The sequence below is a fragment of the Somniosus microcephalus genome, chromosome 17 (assembly GCF_052327205.1).
Source record: "Somniosus microcephalus isolate GS21.2 chromosome 17, FLI_Smic_1.0, whole genome shotgun sequence".
NCBI lineage: Eukaryota > Metazoa > Chordata > Chondrichthyes > Squaliformes > Somniosidae > Somniosus > Somniosus microcephalus.
Genome location: NC_141003.1, coordinates 7,067,489 through 7,081,986, shown reverse-complemented (window position 1 = coordinate 7,081,986; position 14,498 = coordinate 7,067,489). Strand labels below are relative to the sequence as shown.

The 14,498-nt window shown below is 55.6% G+C and overlaps 1 protein-coding gene across 1 annotated transcript in view; it reads left to right on the top strand.

Annotated features, from left to right (window-relative positions):
• The window catches only part of LOC147105476 (uncharacterized), a 225,548-nt gene that overhangs the window by 73,281 nt on the left and 137,769 nt on the right, over window positions 1–14,498 (top strand). Inside the window, exons 8-9 of the mRNA XM_086009876.1 lie at window positions 162–389; window positions 1,728–1,883. Of these exons, the coding sequence (XP_085866002.1) occupies window positions 162–389; window positions 1,728–1,883 (384 nt within the window). The remainder of the gene's footprint in view (window positions 1–161; window positions 390–1,727; window positions 1,884–14,498) is intronic.

Genomic DNA, 14,498 nt, shown 5'->3' with positions numbered 1-14,498 from the left:
CTAGGGTAAGGGACACAGAGACACAGGTTCCTTCCCCTGCACCAAACTCCAGTAATGTAGCAACAGTGTAGGTGGCTATAGTTTATAAAGTGAATCATAAGTTATGGGCCTCATTTAAAATTGCGTTATTCAAAAAATATGTACAATTATTTTCCATTCAGAAAATCACAAAGAATGAATCTGGTGAAATATGGATTTGACAAGCCGGTTATTCTCCTACATTATGAAGAGGCCAGGACTGAACCCATGTCCAAGTTCAGGAAGCGCCTCCCAGCGCCAGAGGTGTTTACTCTAAAGGATGGAAAGCCTCAAATCCCAATCATGAAAGTGGAGAACCCTGCATTACATAAACTACATTATGCATTAAATGATGGATCGGCCATCATTTAGTATCCTTGATACACTGATGTCATCGTATTTCGGTGTCATTCAGCAACACTGGGCTGTATCTTGTGTTTGAAAATGCACAGTGAATGGCCGTATTGGCCACCAATAAACCTGGGCTCAGATCCAACCTATGCTGCTGAGCTGAAGCTCCTCCCTCTCCCTCCCTGTGCCCGTTTACTGCAAGGGACCCACGCAAAATGAGTTTGGACCCTCAACCCCGTCACTATTTTAAGATAAAGGCTCATAGTACAGGACAGGAGTTTGCACATTCTCCCTGTGTTTGCGTGGGTTTCCTCCGGGTGCTCCGGTTTCCTCCCACAGTCCAAAGATGTGCGAGTTAGGTTGATTGGCTATGATAAATTGACCCTTAGTGTTAGGGGGATTAAATACGTGGGGTTACGGGGATCGGGTGGGATATGTGTCGGTGCAGGCTCGATGGGCCAAAATGGCCTCTATCTGCACTGTGGGGTTTCTGTGATTCTGTGATTGTGACATCTCGAAGGTTAGAAAGGGTAAAAAAGATGAAGTCAGTCAGGAATTGGAGATTAGGGGGTCGATTCTAACACTACCTGCCTGGGCAGGTGGGCAGTTAAAAATAAGCAGGTGATGGGGATGGGGAGGGGGAGGGTGAGGGTGAGGAGGAGGGTGTGGGTGAGGAGTTGGGTGAGGGTGAGGAGGGTGAGGGTGAGGAGGAGGGTGTGGGTGAGGAGGAGGGTGTGGGTGAGGAGTTGGGTGAGGGTGAGGAGGGTGAGGGTGAGGAGGAGGGTGTGGGTGAGGAGGTGGGTGCGGGGGAGGGGGAGGGGGAGGAGGTGGGTGAGGGGGGAGGGGGAGGGGGAGGAGGTGGGGGAGGGGAGGAGGTGGGGGAGGGGGAGGGGGAGGGTGTGGGCAGGTTGAGGAGGAGGGTGCAGGGGAGGGTGAGGGTGAGGGTGGGTTGAGGAGGAGGGTGTGGGTGAGGAGTTGGGTGAGGGTGAGGAGGGTGAGGGTGAGGAGGAGGGTGTGGGTGAGGAGTTGGGTGAGGGTGAGGAGGGTGAGGGTGAGGAGGAGGGTGTGGGTGAGGAGGAGGGTGTGGGTGAGGAGTTGGGTGAGGGTGAGGAGGGTGAGGGTGAGGAGGAGGGTGTGGGTGAGGAGGTGGGTGCGGGGGAGGGGGGGGGGAGGAGGTGGGTGCGGGGGAGGGGGAGGGTGTGGGTGAGGGGGAGGAGGTGGGTGCGGGGGAGGGGAGGGTGGGGTGAGGGTGTTGGCTAACCAGGTATTTGCAGCATTTTGAACACATTCTAGGTTGGGAGCAATAACCCTCTCAATGAAACTGTTCTCTGTGAATTAATCCTTGACTTAATGTGCAGTTACCCTTCAGGCAATATTGCCGTGTGCCGCAGTCACTCTGGTCTATCCTGTGCAGGAGCATTCTACACCAACGTCTTCAGTGATTCAGCGCTACAGCCCATTTTACTGGCCAGTTTCACACCATTTGGTCAAGGAAGCGTTTTCTTATCGGGCGAGTAAGTGTTAAACGAATAATGTAAGAGGATTGCTAAATTCCAACTAAGCTCTGTAACTTTATCTTTATAAACACATGGGCCTAGGAATTGGATAAGGCCTGAAAAGGGGCGGGGGGCACCGCCCAGCACTATTTGCGGGGGGCACCGCCCAGCACTATTTGCGGGGGGCACCACCCAGCACTATTTGCGGGGGGCACCACCCAGCACTATTTGCCTGTGCCCGTTCTAAGTGGTGTAGGCAGCGAATATCGGGGGTAGTCTGCTGGCCAATAAAGTTTGGCCTCGGCTCTCTCCACTACTTAAAGGGGAGGTGCTTTGTTGCAGAAGCACCTCATTGGCAGCTGAGAAGAAGCCACGGCTCAACACCCTAGAGAAAGGGTGAGATGTTTCTCAGATGCCGCACTGGAGGCCCTGGTCCTGGGGTCCAACGTCGACAGGATGTCCTATACTCGCATGGGGGCAAGAGGCCTCCAAAGGTAATCAGCAGAAGGATCTGGGAGTCTCAGTGACGAGTGTGTCCCCAGGACCCGGATCCAGTGCCGCAGAAAGTTTAATGACCTCACACAGCTGGTCAAGGTGAGTGAAGGCTTCAGCAATTGCCATATCCCACCATCTGCACCACTAGCCTGACACACTGCTCAATGCACTACACCCCCAACACTCACCTACCAACAATCTCTAGCAATCACGACTCATACCTCACCCTCACACACTTACCACTGCTGAAACACTCACACCCACACCTCACACACACTGACAGCTATTTGCCCATGGCAGGCACATCACTCAAACACATTGCACCACACTCACTCACACACTTCCCTTTCTCTTGCAGGCCAAGGTGGCGCATAACAGATGTGAGCAGCAGCAGATGGGAGGCAGCCAAGCGAGGATTCAGAATCTAACCGACCTGGAGGAATCAGTGTTGCAAATAATTGGAGGGGCCATCACAGCGGAGAAGTTAAAAGCATTGCTGATGATGAGGGTATGCTCATACCTAATCCTTCTCACATCCCACTTCCCCCACATCCCACAATCTCTGCTCACTTACGAGCTGCTGATGGTGTATGCATGGATATTTTGCTCTCCCTCCCCTCCCCTCACCACAACCCGACCCTTGTGCCTTTCTGCTTTCAGATACCCAAGAAGTGCCACCAGCACAGCCTGTCTCTGAACATGAGGAACACACTAATGGAGAAGAAGAGGCACCATCACAGCATTTGACAATCCCAGGCACCCAGCTCAGATAATGGCACTGCACGGACCTTAGAGGGTAATATAGAGGCGGGATCTGCACATGGTGAGTCACCGGGCAGAAGTGGGATGCAGCCAGGCCAGGGGGAAAGGGTAGCTCGGGCGCCAGCTCCCCGGAGGGCGAGGTCACACATGAGATCTGCTGCACAGGACTCAGATGATGACCTCGATTGGGGCGGCCTTCAGAAGAAGGGTGATGGCATGCACACGGAAATGCTTCATGCAATGGCAAGCCTGCCAGAGAGCATGGAGAAGTCTGGCTCCAATATTGCACGGGGCTTTGCACGGAGCTTGGAGCCTGTGATTTCCAGGATGGAAGTGATGGGCAGCTGCAGGGGAGACCTTGTGGACCCAAATATGCTGTGGGTGTGATCGGCGATGTCGCAGCTTCCATTGCAGCACAGGTGGAAGCGACCCAACGTCTCAGTGCTGCAGTGGAAGCTCAGACTGCTGCCATCGTCGCTGGGTTTACCAGTGTGGAAAGGGGCTCGCAGGGTGTGACAGCAGGCCAGCAATCTGTCCCCCAACAGATGGCTAGGATTGCTGAGAGCCACCACAGGGGTAGTGGCGTCCCCCCCCTCACGACGTGGCGCTAGGCAGTGGATCCGTGGAGCGTGAACCTGCTGTCTCTCTCAAGGTGACAGTAGTCGTCCTCCCACCACTGCCTCTCTGTCAGTACCCTTACCGCTGCCCGTCAGCCAGCCCAGACTGCTGCAGCCCATGCCGAGGTGGTGCAGTCTACAGCCGGGCCTTCTAGGCCATCTGCAGTCTCCCCCACTGAAAGTCAGCAGCCTTCCAGCAGTCATGCTGCAGTCAGTGGGGTAGCACTGCGTAGGAGCACTAGGACAGGCAAAGGCACATGGAAGACAGGCACTAAAGGAATGCACAGGTTGATTAATTGACTTTGTCTTTTGATTTGAATTTGATAAATTTATGAATTTTGTTTGGAATGTGTGTTTTGTGGTGGCTTGTGGCGGAGCCGCCAAAGGACTCAGATCGTTTGTACATAATTCCTTTAACAACATGTTAGCTACAGTCTGAGTCTGTACCTTTATTTATGCTGTTTAACTGTACAGAGTGTGGTTGCTTTAACAGCGCGGTTAAACGTGATGATGTCACGCCGTTCATCACGTGATCCCCCACTGGCGGGAAAACGTGATGACGTCATGACGTCAGCCCCAGGACTGCAGGGGCAGTCCTCGTGGAGCCTCCAGAGAGAGCAGACCTACATTCGATGTTATCCTGCAGTTTCTTGTTAAAACCTGTTTGTTTCATTAAAGTTCATTTTGTTGATCGCCTGAGTAGAACTCAGTCTTTAGTTAGGAACCTGCGTTCCTACATTGGTGACCCCGACTTTCGTGAACGGTTTTCGCGGAAGATCTTCAGCATGGACACAAACGCCGTGACTCTGAAACTGCCACAGTTCTGGGAGCAACAACACCAGACGCCTGGTTTATCCAGGCTGAAGCCCAGTTCGCCATCAGGAACATCGTCGCGGATCAGACCTGTTATTACTACGTGGTCTCCGCCCTCGATAGCGTAACTGCCTCACGGGTCGTCAGCCTCCTCGGTAGTCCTCCTACTGACAGCAAGTATGATACGATAAAGGCACGGTTGCTACAGGTCTTCGAGCTCTCGAAGTCAGAGCACGCTCGCCGGTTCATCACGATGCCTGGCCTCGGGGACTCCAAACCGTCCGAGCTCATGAGCCAAATGCTCACGCTTTTGGGTGCCGAACCGGAATGCTTCCTCTTCCGGGAGCTTTTCCTCTGCCAACTGCCGGAGCAGGTACAGGCTGCCCTAGCCAGATCCAAGATTACAGACTGCGCCGAGCTTGCTGCCGAAGCAGATAAGATTTTCACTGTAACCCCATCCCCCACAGACGCGGTTCCAGCTCCTCCTGCAGCGGGCTGGTGCACCTACCGCGCCCGTTTTGGCGCGAAAGCACGATGCTGCCGCTCCCCCTGCAGTTTTTCACCCCAAAAAAACCCAACAAAGCTCCTGCAGCGTTCCTGGCGAAGGAGGACCGAGTCTAACGGGTGCTCCACGGTTGCGATGGCCGTCGGATCTACGGGGAAACTTCTTTATATCACCGATTCTCTATCGGGTCGACGTTTCCTTTGTGACACCGGGGCGCAGTGTAGCATTCTACCTGCGTCGAATCTCGATGTGCAAGCTGGGAACCACGGTTTTTCCCTCGTGGCGGCTAATGGCGCAGCAATTCGAACTTTCCGAAAGCGGTGGGTCCAAGTCTGTTTCGGCGGTCAGCGCTTCTATTGGGAATTCGTCATGGCCACAGTCTTGCAGGCCATCCTAGGGGCAGATTTTCTGTGTGCCAACTGCCTCCTCGTCGATGTCCGGCACTGCCGGTTGATCAACGCGGCCACCTTCCACTCGATTCCGTGCTACCACGGTACCAACGTGGCGTGCTCTATCGCCTGCACTTTCCCTTCTCCGGACGACTTCACTCGGCTCCTCTGAGAGTTTCCGGAGCTGACAAGGCCCACTTTCTCCTCCTCGGCCACGAAGCATGGTGTTGAACATCATATCACCACTACTGGCTCCCCGGTTTATGCATGGGCTAGAAGGCTCGAACCCGGCAAGCTCACGGCTGCGAAAGCGGAGTTCGACACGATGGAGCGGCTTGGGATTATTCGCCGATCCAATAGTCCCTGGTCTTCGCCTCTCCACATTGTTCCGAAACTGGGCGGCGGCTGGCGGCCATGCAGTGACTACCGACACCTGAACGACGCCACTACTCCTGATCGGTACCCGATCCCGCATATTCAGGATTTCTCGGCCCATTTGGCGGGAAATTCTATCTTTTCTAAAGTTGACCTCGTTCGGGGGTATCACCAGGTTCCCGTGCACCCGGAAGATGTCCCGAAAACCGCAGTCATCACCCCTTTCGGCCTTTTTGCGTTCCTGCGGGTGCCGTTTGGCTTGAAGAACGCGGCACAGGCTTTTCAGCGTTTAATGGACTCCGTGCTCCGAGACCTAAGCTTCATCTTCGTCTACCTTGACGACATTCTCATCGCCAGTGCTAGCAAGGAAGAGCACATCTCCCATTTGCGTACCCTCTTTACACGCCTCAGCCAGCACGGCTTAATCATCAAAGTGCCAGTTCGGCCTGCAGCAGATCGATTTCTTGGGACACCGCATAACATCAGACGGCGCCGTCCCCTTACTGACGAAGGTGGAAGCTGTTACCTCTTTCCCGCGCCCGCCAACCGTCAAGGCCCTGCAAGAGTTCCTGGGGATGGTCAACGTCTAGCACCGATTCCTCCCTAAGGCGGCTCAGCTTATGCAACCCTTGTACGGGGCCCTCAAGGGCAAGTCCGGTAAGGATCCAATCAGCTGGACGGCAGAGATGGACCAGGCGTTCGTCAAAACCAAGAGCGCTTTGGCCAACGCAACCATGCTGGCGCACCCACTTCCAGGTGCCACCATCGCCCTTACCACAGACGCGTCAGACTACGCCATTGGCGCAGTGCAAGAGCAGTGGGTCAACGGCACGTGGCAACCGCTGGCATTTTTCAGCCGTCAACTACGGAAAAATGAAAAAAATACAGCACCTTCGATCGGGAGTTGCTGGCCCTTTTCCTAGCCATTCGCCATTTCCGGTTCTTATTGGAAGGACGTCCCTTCACGGCTTTTGTCGACCACAAGCCTCTAACGTTCGCCATGGCCAAGACCGCCGAAGCTTGGTCCGCTCGTCAACAACATCACCTGACGTTTATTTCTGAATTTACCACGGACATTCAACGTGTGTCTGGTAAGGAAAACCTGGTGGCAGATTGCCTTTCCCGTGCGACGGTCCACGCGGTTCACCTGGGGATCGACTACGCCCTCATGGCTGCAGATCAGGCCTCGGACTCAGAGGTCCAATCATACAGAACCATCCCCTCTAGTTTCCAAGTGACCGATGTCAGTTTCCAGGCCGCAGGCGCCACGCTCCTTTGCGACGTCTCCATGGGCGTTCCCCGACCTATCGTGCCAGTCGCATGGCGCTGGAAGGTGTTTGATGCCACACACAGGTTGTCGCACCCTGGGATGAAGGCTTCACAACGGCTTATGTCGGCGAAGTTCGTCTGGAAGGGTATGCACCTCGATGTCCGTGACTGGGCCAACACCTGCGTAGTCTGCCAGAAGGCCAAGGTCCAGCGTCATGTTAAAGCTCCAGTGGCTACGTTCGCTGTTCCGGAGCGTCGTTTCGACCACGTGCATGTGGACCTTGTGGGGCCGCTTCCGCCTTCTCATGGTTATACGCATCTCCTCACCATGGTGGACCGCACCACTAGGTGGCCAGAGGCAATTCCTTTGGTTTCCACCACGTCGGCAGACGTCGCTAGAGCTTTCATCTCCTGTTGGGTTGCCCGTTTCGGGGTACCAGTGGACATCTCTTCCGACCGTGGGCCACAATTTTCCTCGGAGCTTTGGAACGCTGTAGCTCGGGCTCGGCACCAAACTTCATCGCACCACCGCCTATCATCCACAGGCGAACGGCCTTTGCGAGCGATTCCACAGGTCATAGAAAACATAGAAACATAGAAGATAGGAGCAGGAGTAGGCCATTCGGCCCTTCGAGCCTGCTCCGCCATTCAATGAGATCATGGCTGATCATCCAAATTCAGTACCCTGTCCCTGCCTTCTCCCCATATCCCTTGATCCCTTTAGCCTTAAGAAATATATCTAACTCTTTCTTGAATATATTTAATGAACTGGCCTCCACCGCCCTCTGTGGCAGAGAATTCCACAGGTTCGCCACTCTCTGGGTGAAGAAATTCCTCCTCATTTCAGTCCTAAATGGCTTACCCCTTATCCTTAGACTATGACCCCTGGTTCTGGACTCCCCGGCCATCAGAAACATCCTTCCTGCATCTAGTCTGTCCAGGCCTGACAGAATTTTATAGGTTTCGATGAGATCCCCGCTCAATCTTCTAAACTCCAGTGAGTATAAACCCAATCGACACAATCTCTCCTCATACGTCATTCCTGCCATCCCAGGTATCAGCCTGGTGAATCTTCGCTGCACTCCTTCCATGGCAAGGCTTAAAGCCGCCCTTCGGGCCAGTCTTCAAGGTGCAGGATGGGTGGACAGACTTCCATGGGTCCTTTTGGGTCTCCGTACGGCGCCCAAAGAAGACCTGCAATCGTCCTCAGCCGAACTCGCCTATGGCCAGCCGCTCAGAGTACCAGGGGATTTCCTCCCTTCTCCCACAGAGCCATGGTCCGCCTCCCAGCAACTCATCAGCCACCAGGAAGTGGCCAGATGCTTCGCTCCGGTGCCTACATCAAATCACGGCTTACAGAACTCCCACATGCCAGCGGAGCTGAAGAATGCTGAGTATGTATTTATCCGCCACGACGCTCACCGGGATCCGCTCAAGCCCCCTTACACTGGTCCTTTCCGCGTCATCGAATCAGGAGACAAATCCTTTTCGGTCGACATAGGAGGAAAACCGGATTACATTTCGGTGGACCGATTGAAGCCGGCTCACCTGGACCTGAACCGCCCAGTCGTCGTCGCTCAACCGCCGAAACGTGGCCGACCGCCCACAGCCACCGTGTCAGATCAACCAAAGCCGCCCGCCAACTCAACCACGCTCGCCGCGCCAGCTCAACCACAACCGCCCGCCAGCTCAACCACCGTCCATCAGCTTCCTCCGCCAGGTTACCGAAGTCGCTCGGACAGGCTTGTCAGGCCTCCTCGGTGTCTCACTTTTGCTGTTAAAGACAATTCTGGGGGGGCGCATGTGGCGGAGCCACCAAAGGACTCAGATCGTTTGTACATAATTCCTTTAACAACATGTTAGCTACAGTCTGAGTCTGTACTTTTATTTATGCTGTTTAACTGTACAGAGTGTGGTTGCTTTAGCAGCGCAGTTAAAACGTGATGACGTCACGCTGTTCATCACGTGATCCCCCACTGACCCAGAAATTCGGGTCTCCACGGGTGAGTACGCACGGGGTACTCACCCGTAAGCCCAATGGAAGTGCCAGTTTCCTGCATGCACTGCGCATGCGCGGGAAACCGGCACTTCCGTTCCCCTGAAAGAAGGGGTTCAGAGTTCAAACGCGTGCGCAGTAGAGGCTGCGCGTGCGCATCGAACTTAGGTTTTTTTACAGGTTTCTCCAGGAGGGTAAGTCTGCAGGAGTTAGACATTTAAAAAGCAGGCGTAAGGCCTGCTTTTTACAAGGTAAGTGGTGAATTAATTAAAATTAAAACATTTTTTCCACAGGTTTATTATTTTTAAATACTTTAAAGCAAGGTAAGTTTATTTTTAACCCCGTTAGAAAATAAAATAATAATATTCAAAAAATTAAATTATTGTTTAAAATAGTTATTTCAAGGACTTTATAGTATATTTAAAAAATGTGATTTAAAAAAAAAAAATTATTTGAAGATTTAGTGATGTTTTGGGCCCGTAGTATTTATAAGTCTTGACAGCTCTTCCTGTCAATCTTATGAATGGAGCATTTCCTGCTCTGATTGGCTCCCCATGGCCCACGTGATCCCAGGGGACGCATCGAACTAACTGCGCCCCTGGGATACGCAAGCACTGCGCGTCGGCAGTTGGAGCAGGCCCAGGATTGGAATCCCACGCGGGCCCACAGCTCAACGGCCGGCGTGCTAGTTAAGTGCAGGTCGGGGGCTTACACCCGCGGGAAGCCCCCGACCCGAATTTCTGGGCCATTGATGTATGAGAATTGTTGGCGAAAAACCCTGGGAGGGTAAAGTCTCCTGTACCGACACCTGTTGGCCCTCCTCCGTCTGGCCATGATTGCCACTCTCTCTCTGCGTCTCTGTGCCCTCTCAATGTGATGGAGGAGCACGACATTCCCATCCATTGCAGCCCCCATAATATGTGGGCAATCAAAGTTATGCCGGTGAAAAAGCAAAGCAACTACAAAGTTATGGTCAGAAGCCAAAACTACCTCAGACAGCGTTGACTCAATGCAGAAGTCTCTTTGTCGCTCTGCAAATCTCTCTCTCTCTCTCAGAACGAGTGATCCAAAAATGGCTACCACACAGAAAACAGGAAGAGCCCCCTTTAAATAGCGCCCCGCCAGCCCCACAGTGACTGGGAAGCGTTCCAGTCAACCTGTCGTTGGTAGCGACAGGCGGAAAGGAGGGGGGCGCCACTGAATTTCCGGTCCGGGGCACCCCAAGGGCGTTGCACTCTCGAATGACGTCAAGATCTGTGTGCGCAGGAGAGCGGGCGGTATTGTTTAGTGCCGCCGTAAAATGTCCACTCACTTTCGCGAGAGGCGCAGGTATCACCGCGCCCGGGCGCTAGTTGGTTAGCGCCCCACTTATCGCCCTCTTAAGGCGCTAACGAGTGGCGCTAACAACTGAATTTCTCCCCCTATAACTCTATGACTCTATTTCCTCGCGGAACTTTGCTCGGCCTCGATGAAGTGCAAGTCAAGGTGCCCAACCCTGGTGACCCTCGTGCAAACTCACACCGACTCTTCCTGGAACACAATTTCCTTTTCATTTTTTTGAGCATGGAAGGTAGTGATTTAAGTTTCTTGGCCCCTTACTGTGTACATTAAAAGTTTCACAGTCAATGGCAGAGGTGCAGAATTTCCGCAGCACAGCCTGCGAACGACATCAAGGAATCAATCAGAAGGTCAATACTGAGGGAGTGCTGCACTGTCGGAGGATCAGTACTGAGGGAACGCTGCACTGTCGGAGGATCAGTACTGAGGGAACGCTGCCCTGTCGGAGGGGCAGTACTGAGGGAGCGCTGCAATGTCGGAGGGTCAGTACTGAGGGAGTGCTGCACTGTCGGAGGATCAGTACTGAGGGAGCGCTGCCCTGTCGGAGGATCAGTACTGAGGGAGCGCTGCCCTGTCGGAGGGGCAGTACTGAGGGAGCGCTGCCCTGTCGGAGGGGCAGTACTGAGGGAGCGCTGCACTGTCGGAGGGTCAGTACTGAGGGAGCGCTGCACTATCGGAGGGTCAGTACTGAGGGAACGCTGCACTGTCGGAGGATCAGTACTGAGGGAACGCTGCACTGTCGGAGGATCAGTACTGAGGGAACGCTGCCCTGTCGGAGGGGCAGTACTGAGGGAGCGCTGCAATGTCGGAGGGTCAGTACTGAGGGAGTGCTGCACTGTCGGAGGATCAGTACTGAGGGAGCGCTGCCCTGTCGGAGGATCAGTACTGAGGGAGCGCTGCCCTGTCGGAGGGGCAGTACTGAGGGAGCGCTGCCCTGTCGGAGGGGCAGTACTGAGGGAGCGCTGCACTGTCGGAGGGTCAGTACTGAGGGAGCGCTGCACTATCGGAGGGTCAGTACTGAGGGAACGCTGCACTGTCGGAGGATCAGTACTGAGGGAACGCTGCACTGTCGGAGGGTCAGTACTAAGGGAGTGCTACCCTATCGGAGGGGCAGTACTGAGGGAGCACTGCACTGTCGGAGGATCAGTACTGAGGGAACGCTGCACTGTTGGAGGATCAGTACTGAGGGAGTGCTGCCCTGTCGGAGGGGCAGTACTGAGGGAGCACTGCACTGTCGGAGGGTCAGTACTGAGGGAACGCTGCATTGTCGGAGGATCAGTACTGAGGGCGCGCTGCACTGTCGGAGGATCAGTACTGAGGGAGCGCTGCCCTGTCGGAGGGGCAGTACTGAGGGAGCGCTGCCCTGTCGGAGGGGCAGTACTGAGGGAGCGCTGCCCTGTCGGAGGGGCAGTACTGAGGGAGCGCCGCACTGTCGGAGAGTCAGTACTGAGGGAGCGCCACACTGTCGGAGGGACAATACTGAGGGAGCGCTGCACTCTCGGAGGGACAATACTGAGGGAGCGCTGTACTCTCAAAGCGGCAGTACTGAGGGAACGCAACACTGTCGAAGGGTCAGTACTGAGGGAACGCTGCCCTGTCGGAGGGGCAGTACTGAGGGAGCGCTGCCCTGTCGGAGGGACAATACTGAGGGAGCGCTGTACTGTCGGAAGGACAATACTGAGGGAGTGCCGCACTGTCGGAGGGGCAGTACTGAGGGAGCGCCGCACTGTCGGAAGGTCAGTACTGAGGTAGTGCTGCACTGTCGAAGGGTCAGTGCTGAGGGAGTGCTGCACTGTCAGAGGGGCAGCACTGAGGGAGCACTGCACTGTCGGAGGGGCAGTACTGAGGGAGCACTGCACTGTCGGGGGGCAGTACTGAGGGAGTGCTGCACTGTCGGAGGGGCAGTACTGAGGGAGTGCTGCACTGTCGGAGGTGCAGTACTGAGGAAGTGCTGCACTGTCGAAGGGTCAGTGCTGAGGGAGTGCTGCACTGTCGGAGGGGCAGTACTGAGGGAGCGCTGCCCTGTCGGAGGGGCAGTACTGAGGGAGCGCTGCACTGTCGGAGGGTCAGTACTGAGGGAGCGCTGCACTATCAGAGGGTCAGTACTGAGGGAACGCTGCACTGTCGGAGGATCAGTACTGAGGGAACGCTGCACTGTCGGAGGGTCAGTACTAAGGGAGTGCTACCCTATCGGAGGGGCAGTACTGAGGGAGCACTGCACTGTCGGAGGATCAGTACTGAGGGAACGCTGCACTGTTGGAGGATCAGTACTGAGGGAGTGCTGCCCTGTCGGAGGGGCAGTACTGAGGGAGCACTGCACTGTCGGAGGGGCAGTACTGAGGGAGCGCTGCCCTGTCGGAGGGGCAGTACTGAGGGAGCGCTGCAATGTCGGAGGGTCAGTACTGAGAGAACGCTGCACTGTCGGAGGATCAGTACTGAGGGAGCGCTGCCCTGTCGGAGGGGCAGTACTGAGGGAGCGCCGCACTGTCGGAGAGTCAGTACTGAGGGAGCGCCACACTGTCGGAGGGACAATACTGAGGGAGCGCTGCACTCTCGGAGGGACAATACTGAGGGAGCGCTGTACTCTCAAAGCGGCAGTACTGAGGGAACGCAACACTGTCGAAGGGTCAGTACTGAGGGAACGCTGCCCTGTCGGAGGGGCAGTACTGAGGGAGCGCTGCTCTGTCGGAGGGACAATACTGAGGGAGCGCTGTACTGTCGGAAGGACAATACTGAGGGAGCGCCGCACTGTCGGAGGGGCAGTACTGAGGGAGCGCCGCACTGTCGGAGGGTCAGTACTGAGGTAGTGCTGCACTGTCGAAGGGTCAGTGCTGAGGGAGTGCTGCACTGTCAGAGGGGCAGCACTGAGGGAGCACTGCACTGTCGGAGGGGCAGTACTGAGGGAGCACTGCACTGTCGGAGGGGCAGTACTGAGGGAGTGCTGCACTGTCGGAGGGGCAGTACTGAGGGAGTGCTGCACTGTCGGAGGTGCAGTACTGAGGTAGTGCTGCACTGTCGAAGGGTCAGTGCTGAGGGAGTGCTGCACTGTCGGAGGGGCAGTACTGAGGGAGTGCTGCACTGTCGGAGGTGCAGTACTGAGGAAGTGCTGCACTGTCGGAGGGGCAGTACTGAGGGAGTGCTGCACTGTCGGAGGGGCAGTACTGAGGGAGTGCTGCACTGTCGGAGGGGCAGTACTGAGGTAGTGCTGCACTGTCGAAGGGTCAGTGCTGAGGGAGTGCTGCACTGTCAGAGGGTCAGTACTGAGGTAGTGCTGCACTGTTGGAGGGGCAGTACTGAGGGAGCACTGCACTGTCGGAGGGGCAGTACTGAGGGAGTGCTGCACTGTTGGAGGGGCAGTACTGAGGGAGTGCTGCACTGTCGGAGGGGCAGTACTGAGGGAGTGCTGCACTCTTGGAGGGGCAGTACTGGGGTAGTGCTGCACTGTCGGAGGGGCAGTACTGAGGGAGCACTGCACTGTCGGAGGGGCAGTACTGAGGGAGTGCTGCACTGTTGGAGGGGCAGTACTGAGGGAGTGCTGCACTGTCGGAGGGGCAGTACTGAGGGAGTGCTGCACTGTCGGAGGGGCAGTACTGAGGTAGTGCTGCACTGTCGAAGGGTCAGTGCTGAGGGAGTGCTGCACTGTCGGAGGGGCAATACTGAGGGAGTGCCGCACTGTCGGAGGGGCAGTACTGAGGGAGTGCCGCACTGTCGGAGGGGCAGTACTGAGGGAGTGCTGCACTGTCGGAGGTGCAGTACTGAGGGAGTGCTGCACTGTCGGAGGGGCAGTACTGAGGGCGTGCTGCACTGTCGGAGGGGCAGTACTGAGGGAGTGCTGCACTGTCGGAGGGGCAGTACTGAGGGAGTGCTGCACTGTCGGAGGGGCAGTACTGAGGGAGTGCTGCACTGTTGGAGGGGCAATACTGAGGGAGTGCTAGACAACTGAAGGCACTGCTGCCAATGGTGGAGCGATTAAAATCAGAATTGGAGGATTGCAGAGATCTTGGAGGGTTGTAGGGCTGGAGAAAGTTACAGAGATAGGGAGGGACGAGGCCATGGAGGAATTTGAAAATAAGG